Source organism: Ciona intestinalis, chromosome 10, assembly GCF_000224145.3.
Source record: "Ciona intestinalis chromosome 10, KH, whole genome shotgun sequence".
Taxonomy (NCBI): domain Eukaryota; kingdom Metazoa; phylum Chordata; class Ascidiacea; order Phlebobranchia; family Cionidae; genus Ciona; species Ciona intestinalis.
The window spans coordinates 307095-320511 of record NC_020175.2 but is presented as its reverse complement, the minus strand read 5'-3'; the positions used below and the strand labels follow the sequence as shown (position 1 = coordinate 320511).

The 13417-nt window shown below is 34.6% G+C and overlaps 1 protein-coding gene across 1 annotated transcript; it reads right to left on the bottom strand.

The window, feature by feature from the left end:
• Window positions 1-1607: 1607 nt before the first annotated feature.
• LOC100183448 (hemicentin-1-like) lies at window positions 1608-10860 on the bottom strand. Its single transcript, XM_026836453.1, has 13 exons — window positions 10854-10860; window positions 10493-10632; window positions 10256-10406; window positions 9732-9878; window positions 9288-9428; window positions 8787-8910; window positions 8219-8304; window positions 7790-7882; window positions 5212-5348; window positions 4576-4729; window positions 3906-4180; window positions 2567-2692; window positions 1608-1805 (listed from the first exon to the last, which is right to left on the bottom strand). The coding sequence occupies exons 1-13, from the start codon at window positions 10858-10860 to the stop codon at window positions 1608-1610; spliced, it is 1779 nt and encodes a 592-aa protein (XP_026692254.1).
• Between the last annotated feature and the right edge of the window lie 2557 nt (window positions 10861-13417).

Here is a 13417-nt window from a genome sequence, read left to right as displayed (position 1 = left end):
TCGGTGTCATGGGCATATAGTTTTATAATTCTTTGAATGTTCTTTGTTTACTACTAAATGGGGCGAGAAAACAGATTAATAGGTGTCCCATCTTCCCCCACCCTACTGTATAAGTATTCTATTCTACATGGGTGGGGGATGAAGGCCACAGTTGCCAACACCCAACACCCAGTACTACCACTTTAAATAAAACTAAAGTGTAACGTAAAGAATTGCTACTTTTTGTTATTTTTTAAAAATCCTAAATAACTTGCTTGGGCACCACCTGAAATATCTCCATGTACCATATTGTGGTATATGTGTTGTTAGCATGAGTTGAGAACAACAGATGCAATCTAATGTAAACTACACAGAGATCGTTTTACAAATGTTAGCAATGCAATCTATAAACAGACTACATGTAACTACTCATATTAATGATAATAGGGTATATAGTAGGGTGGGGTAAGATGGGACACCTTTAGCACATAATATACAAATAGCCTGATCGTGTTTTAAAGAATTAACAACGGTCTATGGGAGTCTTGAGGATCGGTTTTACAATTCTTGAATGTTCTTTGTTTACTACCAAATGAGACATGAAAATAGAATGAAAAGTGGTCCCATCTTTTCCCAACCTTTTATATAAACTAGACCAACCAAGTAATATAATATTAGAATTAAAATTAATTATAATCAATCACACTTAACACATGCATTATTACATGACAATCACTTGATTAAAATTCAATTGTGACATCACAGAATTGATTGTTAGTGAATAAAGATTGAAGTTTTGATTTCACTAATTTCCATGCATTTCTATTTCAACTAGTTCGTTATATGATGATAATAACTAAGGCACTACATGTCTAGTTCATTAAGCACTAAACTATATTTATCATTTGTACAACTTATTTAACATACAGTAGGGTGGGGGAAGATTGGACACTTTTACATTCTATTTTCTCGTCCCAATTACTAGTATACAAAGAATTATAAAACTGATCCTCACGACTCCTATAGACCGTTGTTAATTGTTTAAAACTCTGTTAGAATATTTGAATATTATGTGCTAAAGGTGTCTTATTTCTCCCCCCCCCCCCAACCATATATATTACAATTACTTGAACAATTAAAGCAAAAAAGCAACATAACTACATATATAACATCGTACATACTTATTATTTCCGTGGTGAATGAAACTGGATCAGAAGTTGTTCCTACACCTTGGCAGTTTTCCGCCGCCACAGTGAACGTGTATTCAGTATCGTGCGTTAGACCTCCAAACGAATACTTTAACACACGTCCTTCTATATTGCCATCTCCTCCTGTGTGTGTGTTAAAGTGTTATAACTTCAGTAAGCGTAGGGCGTATGAACTAGCACGAGGTGTATGAAGCCATTGCAGTAAGTAGCATAAAATGCTTATAGTGTAACTTGAGAACATGTGAAAAAATAAATTTGGTATTTTTCTAAATGAACAAACAAATTTCAACTAAAAAAAAAAAAAATTTTTAAACAACTTTTATAAAACGTCTTTCATGTATTTAAAAAAATCTTGTCATAAAAAACCTGAACCACTGCCTTGCCATTATGACATCATAACACCACATTATGACCTCATAATCAAATTAGTGGTGCGGAACCACGGGATTGGCCGGCTGTTAACCAATGAGCAGCTGGCAACGAACCTGCGGCGATTTCATCCTCGAGGACGAGTTGGCTCCCAGAGGAGAGAGAAATGAGGTATCTGGAGATTTGCGACACAATGTTGGAGGGTGGGGAGAATATCACGTTCGCTTGCCTGGTGGATGCGTCGACCACCTGTGTGGGAACTTGGGTTAAACATGTCAGGTTTAGCAAGTAGTGTTTTGCATGTTTCCTCTTCTTGTTTTGCTATTGTTTTCAGTGTTATACAGTTTTGCCAATTATACCAATACCCTGCCTTTCAAAAATTGCGCAACATTAGACTTAACAGCAACAGCATAAGTGTTCCCCCTTTATAGACATTATAAATAATAGATTGTTTCTATAATATGTGACTTTTATAAACCTATATCTCTAATTATGCAACATTAAATAGGAAACTGTATATTATTTAACACCCTTACACCCAGGGTTCTATAACTGATTATTGACCACTGGGTTGGAACAATGCCTGTCAGGTGTTTTACTTAAAACACATATGCTTAGCAGTATCAAGCATTGAACCTGGTATCCTGTGGTTACGATGCAAGGGCCCAACCACCGACCAATGGTACTGGACATCTTTATAGACTCATACCCGTATTTTAAAGTTAAACTTATTTTAATGCTTTAATACCAGCATATAAACAACAGCCCTATATAAGTAGTAGGTTGAGGGGAAGACGGGACAACATTTAGCAAATCATATTTAAATATCCCGATTGTGTTTTGAAACAATTAACAAGAGTCTATGGTAGTCGTGAGGATAGGGTTTTAGAATTCTTTTATTCCTTTTAAATTCCTTGTTTACTACCTAGTGGGACGAGAAAATAGAATGAAAAGTTATCCCATTTTCCCCACCCTACTATAAGATAAGCAAGAAAGAAAGTACTTCTCACCTCCACATTAAGTGGTTTGGAAGACTTCATTGCCATCATCAGCTCACCAACAGCAGTTTGTTCCCCATGTTCGTTACGTGCTCGACAATAATATTTACCGTATGATTCCTCATTCACTTCGCTTATCTAAATATACATTGTGTTGTTCAGTGGTGGAATGAATGAATTAATGATACAAGTTATAAATGAATGTCATAAGTCACTTATGATTCTTGCAAGGTAGGAAACTCAGAAGTTATACCAAGGGTGTTCTGTTTCATATACACTGTGAAAGTGCATTACATGTTTAGTTACCAGTTCATAGTTTGTAACTGAAAAGTACAGGTCTCAAGGCTCACTGTAGTGACTTTCAAAACTACCATGAATGTTCACTGATGGGTTCGTGTTGCCAATTTAAAAATTTTAGTATTTATACCATTTCAACAAAACAGTATAGAAGCTATGCTTCTCTAAAAATATTTACTAACTTCCAATGAAACACTAGGCATTGTGAAAACTGTATAATAATAATAATGGACAGCATGAATGTAATTACTTTAGTAATTGGACATGTGTATCCTATATAGTGTTGGAAAGATATCAAAGGGTCCGCTTACAGCTTACTTTATAAACTATGAAAGCTGCCAAACACTTGCCCACATTCCAATGCATGCTGTCTTAATATAACTACACCATGGTGCCTTTAAGTAGCAACACATGCTATTGTGATGCAATAGTAGAGTGATACAGCCCCTTGTGATGCAATAGTAGAAGTAATAGAGTCTCTTATCTAACTATGAGCAATTGAAACTAAATATACACAACATATGTGTAACAACTGGAAATTATATTCCGAATTTTAACTGTCATTGAGGCATAAGAATGAGTTAGGGATTTTTCTATTTGATTATATGGCTGACAATTCAGACAATTCATAAGTGAAAATGACTATTTGGTTGATGCAGGTAAATGCCCTGACCAAGGACACATACACCAACAATAATGGCTGTGTCTTGCCAATAATTTTGTGGCATTTGATTAAGCTTAGGATTTTATTAAAATGTTGGGAAACTCTGGTCTACTCAATCTTATACCAACTTCAGGTTAAGTTTTATGAAAGATGATGCTGGAGCTACCACTGTGAACCTATGTGTCCTTTGGCATATAATCACAAACAAAGTTAAGTATGGGATAACTTATGTGCACAAGGTGTATCGAACAGAACAACCGTGTTATACAACTATCATTCCCTTGACAGTATAAAACAAGTTACATTCATCTTTTTTTAAGCAACTATCGTAGCCCTGTCACTCAACGATAAACAAGTTATTTATTCATCGATTAAACATCCAAACTTCACCTTAAGCATCAAGACACCTCCTTGATCTTGAACACTGAGGTTGTCATCGGGAACAATGGGAGTAAACGTCATCGTCACTTCAGCTTCATCGGGAGTTACTCCAACAGATTGGTTGCTCGTGAAGACGGCAAGAAAATCGTCATCCGCAGCAGCAACAGGTAACATTCTACCCCAAGTGAGGGTGGGTTTGGGGTTTGCGTCGAATATACAAGAAAGTTCGGCTTTCTCGTTCAAACAAGCGTAAACTTCTGGAAGAGTCGTCTCACGTGGAGCATCTGGTATGAACGTAAATTAATGGGAATTGTTGTTTATGATACACATTACAAGTAAAACATCATATTTTGGATTTTTATTAAACTTTGGAATGAAATTGTTAAAATACAGTTACACTTATAGTCATCAAACATAGGGAACCTCATTGATTAATGTGGTGAATGCAATATACTTTGCTCTGCTTGTTTGAAAAAAACACATAACAGCAGTGTGGAAGCTAATTTAGGCTGAGAACTAGGGCGCTAAAAAAATGATATATTCCCTTCTTCTAAAACTGACGCTTTGTCTGCCATATTTTTGGAACAAGACACTTAACAGCAAACCCTGATGATGTCTGAATATTTTTTAATCGTCCAATATATACACCCTGCAATAATATACAATAATATAAACTTACATTGAATATCCAGCTTAATAACTCCTTCAATGTTTCCAGCTGAATTAGAAGCAATACAAGTATAATCTCCACTATCGGCATATGAAGATGGGGTGAAACGAATCTGAGCTTCTCCACTGTTGTATTCAACTGTCATCGGGGTGGTTTCACTTAACTGGAACAAATGTAACGTTAAATTAGGCTTAATGTTGGGATAGCATGAAACACACAAGGTAACAAGCACACACAAGACAACTAACAACATGGAGATAGACAACCAACAATACCACAACACAGACAGACAGACAGACGTTTAGCAATCATATACACTTTGGTAAATATTAAATTAAACTTATTTATCAACAACAGTCGTCTTAACGCATGTGGCATTTTAATACACTTCGAGCCAGATGACAAGTTACCACATAGAAAATTTTGGGAGTTTTTTCTGAAATTTTAGGAGTTTATGGCACATATACCTATTTGGTAGCAGCGTCAAGCCTCAAACTAGCGCTAACCATTTAGCACATACACTGACACCCAACACACAAACAAATAAAACAGCCCACCAAGTCCAACTAACAACCACACAAACACTGGGTAGCACCAAACACCCCCTGCCCAACACACACACAAACAAATAAAACCCCCACACACCTGCGAGCTGTTCAACGCCACTCCATGTCTGAAGATGGTGACAACAGGCGTAGGGATACCAGTTGCTGAACAACCAATTCTTGCATTGTCTCCCTCAACTACAGAATCCCCCAATATTATACTGATGGTTGGTGGAACTGTGGGTGGGAATATAATACATTAATCAATTATAAAAGGAATCTGGTTCCACTGTGAAACATATGGCTTATGGCCACAACATGCATTTTAAAAACTTTAGTCCTATGAGTGAAAATGTGTAACTTTTTTAAATTATTACAAAAATACATTAATCAACTGTACAAGGGATTTAGGGCTACTTAGTGAAAACATATGGGTATGGGTAGCGTCAGGGTTGCAGACCTAGCTTACCCTGCATTTGAAAAAATGACAATGAGTGCAGATATATAACTATGTAAAATTCAAAAATTAATATTTAAAACAGCAATAATGAAAAAAACTGTGAGAAATTTTAAGCAGTGTAAGATGTAACAGTTCTTGGTAAAATTGGTGCACTTTTTTGAAATTATTTTTATAAATTTAAGACAGACTGAGTATTACAGAACATTCCATTATAAAGCTTGAAGTACAGCAAGTGTATGTGCTGAGTGTATACGGGGAACGCCCATAGCAGCTGTAAGTTAATATTCAAGTGTATTCTCTAGGGTGGAAAAGTATGCAGACTCAGACTGGTATACCATCGCTCTGTGATGTAACAATGATATTTGTGTGTATACTAGAAACAAAGGTTAAGTAATGCATGACATGAAGTATGGACATGTTTGTGAAATACATTAATCATATAATCACATGGTAAGTAGGTTAAAGATAAATTTAGTAATGACGCACAAATCGGTTACTTTAGTATTTTGAAAGCTTTTTATAGGAATTTGTAACAAAAATAGCAAATCATAAAATATTATGAGCAATTTTAACATAAAAAATTAATAGCTTGCTCTAAGCTAGGATAATCCTACAATTGGTGGGCGAGTGTAATATTATATACCATTGGTTTGAAGATAAGATTGATGTTATACTGGGTGGAAATACAGAATTTGTTGGCAGATATATTGCTGGCTGTTCTGATGTGTAAGAATTTTACTAACAGTTTTTAACAAAGCTCATTTTTAGCATAAATTACAGAAGTACAGTTAGATGTGTAAGGGGTCACAAATTTATCTAAACAAACTAGTTAACTTTAAGTCTGTGACACAAAAACCTATATTTTCATAAACACTGGATCAGTTTTATTCTGTTCGATATTTATTACGCTCAAAGTATGGAGAAAAGTTTTTATATTTAACATGAGCTCGCGTTGTTTCTTTATGCAGATTGGAAGAGACAGGAAGCAACCGGATTTAATTTCCATTTGATCAATAATTAATAGTTTGGAATTTTAAACAATCAATAAATGCTTAGGTTGCTTAAGGTCTAAGGTGTGTTGCTGAATTAATGAAAAAGAGCGGAAATTTTGTTTTTCTAACGATTTTATGTTGTTACGTTGAAAATGTGCTGGAATGTTTTCAAATGTGTGAAATTTAAACAATTAACAACGCCAACAACAGTCTATGGAAGTCATGAAGATACGATTTTATATTTCTTTGAATGTTCTTTGTTTACTACCAAATGGAATAACCACATAACTGTCAACTTTGACAATCCATTCTCCCGCACTAACTAGAACTAATGGATGTTTTGCATTTCTTTTGTTGTTACTTATATAATCAATAAATGATCAGGCATATTTTCAAGACATAGATACATTACTACTAATGCACAATTTTATGCTTATTGGACAAAACAAGTCTGAAATCCATAAAAAAAAGGAAGAAGATTTGCATACTATTTTAACATTGCAAACAACAACCTCTTAAACACACACCTACCCAACTATTACATACACTGTTTCTACTTAACCTTACACACCCAACAATGTTTAAGCAAAAAAATGCCAATACTTTTAAACAATACTGTAAATCACACAGAATAGATACTGTTTTACCCAAACAGTTAATACATTTTGTAAAAACATAAAAAAGCTAACTTCAATATAGCATGGTGATGGTGGTAAGATGGTGTGAGGGGCACATGTGTATGAATTATTGATAATGATGGGAACAGGTGATATGTGAGCCCAGCTTGCACGGGAGAACCTCATCATATTCATGGGAATCATGTGAGTGTTTTCATGTATTTAGCATGAGTGTACGGTTAGGGGGCCTAGGGTGAAATGTCACTTCAATTTTAAAAACAGAGGTGACAATGTCACTGTGACATCGTATGTTTTTCGACTCTAGTTTTACATCCAAAAGCGTTTTACGCTACTGTTAAGTGTCTATACAAACCAGTACAGCTAAAATAAATTTAAATTTCCCATATTACGAAAACAAGGTTTCTTTTCGACTTTTTGTTTAAATTATAACTATATATTAGTTTAACTTAGATGAAATGTTACTCGAAATTTTGACCAAAAAAAACGTATTACCTTTGCAAGCCTGATATTTATGAGAATAATGTTAATGTTTTGATAAAATGTATGTCTGTATGAATGTATAATAATGATGTCACAATGCATGCTTACCATTAATAATGACATCTGTTGTGTCACTGTCAGTTCCATGAATGTTCTTTGCAATACAAGTATATTTGCCGGCATCGCCTGCTGTTACATTGGCTGGAACAAAAGACATTATTTTTAAAAATATGGTAAAAAACTGCTTATGAAATACCCTCTCAGTAAAATAATACAAAATTTACACTTAAACATTAAGAACTTTAAAGTAAATAATCTGGTATGATAATAAAAATCTTTACAAAACTGGATTTAAAAAATAAACCTATTAATTTCGGTATAAGTATTGTGAAAAAAAAATAAATTTAACAAAATAAATTAAAACAGCAGGTGTATGTATTTTAATTCCCCTAGCGCTACACATGCCCCCGCAGTGTATATGATACTCATATACAAACATTAAACATTCATTGGGCAACCTATTCAACATAAACTTACAAACTATAAGGACTTTCCCATCCTCACTGACGCCATCCTTTACAAGGGTGGAGTTGGTGAATGTCATTCCATCGCCAAAGTACCATCTGTGAGAAAATACAATTTATTGATCATTTGCCCCAGAGGAAATTACAGATCAAGTTGAAGTCTGGTGAGCTTTATATTGATTTAAAATTATGTGGAAAGTTATTGAAGATTGAAGAAGTTATTGCTGTTATGGGAAATTAAATATTTTATAACATAGGTGTCTTCTTATACACCGTCACCAAATACATATGGTGTATTCATACACCTCATGCTTACTGTCGAGTTATAACATGGGTATCTTCTTATACACCAGACACACATGGTGTATTCATACACCTCATGCTCACTGTCAAAACATAACATGAGTGTCTTCTTATACACCAGACACACATAGCGTATTCATACACCTCATGCTCACTGTCGCGTTATAACATGAATGTCTTCTCATAGACCAGACACATATGATGTATTCATGTAATATAATGTACATTAGAAATTGAACTACCCACATATAGCAAATAATAAAGCCACGCCAACTCACTTATACATTGGTTCAGGTTCACCAGTTGCATTGCATGTGAGTGTCACGTCCCCTCCTTGTACTCCTGTCACCATCTTAGGTACTTGTATTCCAGCAGGTCCAACTAAATACAGCATGTTAATACCTTAAAGTGCATTTGCATAATAAAACAGGGGAGCACGGGTGACAATAACCTCGACCTCCTTATTGAAACAGGGTGAAATCATGTGTGTTAGCACAAATGGTAATTTACATATTGGGTTGTTACTTACTATATTTGGACGAAAAAAACATGTTACTGTTTCAGCAATAACTACATGGAGAGAAACAGAAACAGATACAAATTTAAAGCACAAGTATATCATATATTATTTGCCAATGAACCAAAGGGTAATTACTACAATTACAAATATATGTTTTGCTATCAGTGCTACTGCTAGGTACAAAAAAATCTGACCTATAAATGAATTTAAAATATGACATTCATATATTTAATTAATGAAAACAACTCATATCACTCACATTGTACATCAACAAATACTGGCAAGTTGCGTGTTTGTCCTTTAGAAAGCTCCCTTGCCAAACAAGTGTATTTTCCTTCATCTTTTTTAGTGATGTTCTTGATAATCAAGTTGTTGGTATCTAGGTCTTGGTAGATGCGACCTTTAAATGGTGGTTTTTATTAAATAATGGTCAATGGGATTATTTGAATCAGTGAGCAAATAAGAAACCACAAGTTCGTGCTTAAATACATTCTCTTTTTAAAGTTGGGTAAAACAAAACCAAATGCTGAAAGGCATGCGTCTGTTCTGGACCTTTTGGCACAAAGTTACAAACATGGTAACTCGTAAGCAGACACAAAATGTATGAAACAAAATACCGTGTTACAACAACTTTTATAGCCCCGTCATGTGAGGATAAACAAGTTACATCATCCAAAGAAAAGTTGTGTTGTATTATGCTTACTATTCTCAGGAGTCCCTTCAAGACTTTGTGTTCCTTGTTTCCAAACCACACTTGGTGGAGGATTACCAGACACCTGGCATATAACAGACACTGTTTGGCCAAGTTCAAATGTCTGCTCAGTCTTTGGGTTCACGAAACCAATTGGTTCTGAAAGCAAAAGTGGTTTTGTTAAAAATTGAGTTAAAAACCTCACTTTGAGATTTCTCTTCACATAAAACAATTTACTTATGAAAATTGTGACACTTTACATAAAATACTGTGTAAACATAAAACACACCTGTTTTAAATACCAAGGTCCAGAGTTTTTCAGATCAAATATTTTTTTAAATATGGCTTTTTAACTTTAATTTGCTATTGCCATAGAACAACAATTTTATGAATAGGCCTACCAACTTCTTTATAGTAGACAAAGAACAACTGTTCTAAATTATTGAGTTTGTGCATTCACACAAAAGTAATGACGTTTTAGAAAGCCAAATGGTTAGGAGTGAGATACTGGATTACTATAAATAATATATCCTCACCAAAGACAGTTACTATCCTTGTTTCTGCCACAGTTTGATTGATGGCTGTATCATATCCTTCACATGTGTACATCCCATTCATATCAGAAGATACATTCACCAATGTAAGGTAAAGCTCTCGTCGGCGACCATCTTTATCAAGTTTAACCCCCTGTGGTGTAAAAACATGTTGTGATATTCTATAAATTATTAAAATATGAGCGATTTTCCTAAAAAACAAAAAAAAACCACACTTACCTTGGTCATATTGGTGATAACTTGCTTGTCCAGCCCTAACCACCGAACCGATTTGAAGTAACTTGGATATTGGCAAGTCATGAGAAGGTCCTTGTTAGCGATGGTGCCTTTTGCATTGTCAGGTTGAATGGTAAATTGACCTGTGTGAAACTTTGTATTAGAAACATGGTTGGCGTTAGTGTTATGTGTGTATATGCAGTAAGCACCAAACCTGGGATGATAGGGTATGCAGCAAGCAGCACGCCTAACTTGAAACTTTCGACAATAAAAAATTTAATAGACTAAGCAATGTAAGCATTATCTGCATTAAGTTGTACTGTACAACTTGTGTTTTATCTGTTTCATATGAATGAAAGCCAACTTGCCATGTCTCCTAACAGTTTAAAAAGTCTGATAATAATGTCGTATATTTCATGATGAACAAGACAAAGAACAAAGATGCCTTTGGAGTTACAAAACTTAAAAAGTTTGTGTGAAAAACACGAAAAACGAATGGAAATTACGGAGACACCGAGACACTTTACATAAAGCGACAATCAATAACAATACACTTATAGAAGCATATTACCCAGTCAAGCTATGAATAAATTTATTTTCAATTTAAAGAATGTATGGACGCGTAGGCAACGTTTTTAGAGTTGTTTATGTGGTAAACGTAACGCCAATTGCGTCATCCTATTTCCTTTAATTTCCACAAGACAATATATTCAGGTGAAGCAACAAGCAAGACCACGTGGTTTGAGTCACGAGACGCAGACGACAATGACGTCATACAGCGTAGGCAAATCGTTGAGACGGAAAAACATTTCACGACAACCACCCCTGTTCTAAGAATTTGTTGTAACATCGATTGTTTCGTGGGAATTTAGCGTCGGAATCATCACCGTTTGAAATGAATGAATCTAACTTATTTTTCTCCTCGTGGCGGGAAAACGACAGCTGTTATAACACAAGCGTTCTGTTTCATACACCTTGTGTCCGCTTACGAGTTACGGCGAATGTGACTTTGACTTTTTTGTTAAGGAAGTGCTGAGTTTGAGAAGCTTCTAGGCAATTCTTAGCTTAACAACTTTTCAACAATAACTAACGAACTTTGGCGAACCCTGTATCACCGACGTCATAATCATTCCATTAAACAATCTGTGTTACATCAATCGACGACTGTGACGTCATAAACAGTAAACAAGAAGTTCTGGTTTTTATCAAGAACACGAACCAGAATTCAAAACATCATAACACGAATTTATAAACTCTACCGAATTCGAATTTTGATTAAAATACTAAGTTGGGGTAACAATGTAAGATGGTCCATGTTTTCAATCTCTTTGTTTCACAGTACGATAAATTGATAAAACGGATTTAATTTTTTAAACATATGGTTAAACAATAAACGATTCCAATTAATCTCCGCTGAACAACGTATCAGAAATAGTGATCATTATTAAATATCTTTATAAGTGGAATGTGTTAAGTAGATTACCCCACCATGCAGCTAAATTCTATTTAGGAGATAGAATGGTTTTATTTTAATTCCAATTTATTGCTGCACAAAAGTGATTATAACTTTGTTACGTTTTCTTATGATGGGTAGTGATTTTATTTTAAGTGCAATTTAGAAGCACAGAATACTGTTGTTTTTTGTAATTTTGTAACTTTTTTGTATGATTGATGGGTTAATATGAAGTTAAATACAAATAACATTATTAAAACTGAGGGGTAAGATGGATACCGTTAGCCCATATTATCCCATAATCGTGTTTTAACCAATATCAACTTACAGAAATCAGTAAATATATTTTGTTTGCCAATTATATTATTCTTATCAAAAAGCAACTATTATTAGTTTCGATGTGTAATGGAATGTGTATGAGAGCGAATATTTACTCTTGGGAAAACGGCTTACACCATCTTAACGTCGTGCGTTTCGTAGCTGTTAGGTCAAAAACTGATCGATATTAATTGCTCGCTATTAGAATTTGCAACATATGCTACAATTGCATTTTATTAATTGCAGCAATTGAAGTACTTTCGATTAATTAAGCGACCTAGTTACCATGGTTACCATGGCGATGTTATCAGTTGCTTCGTGACCTAAATGCTCATTTGGTCGGGAGTTGGTCAAGATATTCCATGGCGCAGATAAGCGCTTGAGCAAATACAAAAACTATATATAAATTATATGCTGTATGTATACAACACTCTTTTATTTGAAAAATATTTTTGTTGCAAAATCTGTCCAAATCCGTTGCAAATTAAATATAACCAACTATCACATAGTTTTTAATTGTTCTATACATTATACTGTTTTGATATAAGGCGAAATAGTGGACTAATAAACCTAAGATAAGACAGGGAAAGTAGTCCATTACGTAATTGGATATATTAGGCAACAGACACTAAACCCGCTTATAATGTGTAGCACGTACGTTCTTCTGCGGTAACTTTATACTTTAGGCGACGGGAAGGCCGACGCGTAAAGTCTCCCAAGGCGGGAAATGGAAGCTCTAATCCCCGCGGGAAATAAAAAGTAGTAACTTCGTTTAAATCAGGAAAAACTAATGGACGAAGCGATCAATACGTCATTCGATGACGTAAGAGATACGTATCGATCCGAAAGGATTCGCTGCGGTAACTGGTCTATGCTAAGTCCTCTATGTTGATACAAAGGTGCCGAATTTAAGCAGGAAATGTGTGTTTCGTAAAACACCATGATATGTGGAAACTGTTGTAAAATTTGCCACATTTTATGTAACTTTTATAACTTTAAAATTGTCCGATTTTAATTTAACATAAATGAAAATCTTTAAATTTTGAAACAAGACAAATGTTAATTACTTTAACATTATTTGTTTGCAGAATTTCATATAGTAGGATGGGGGGAGATGGGACACCTTTTTATTCTATTTTCTCGTACATTTTGGTAGC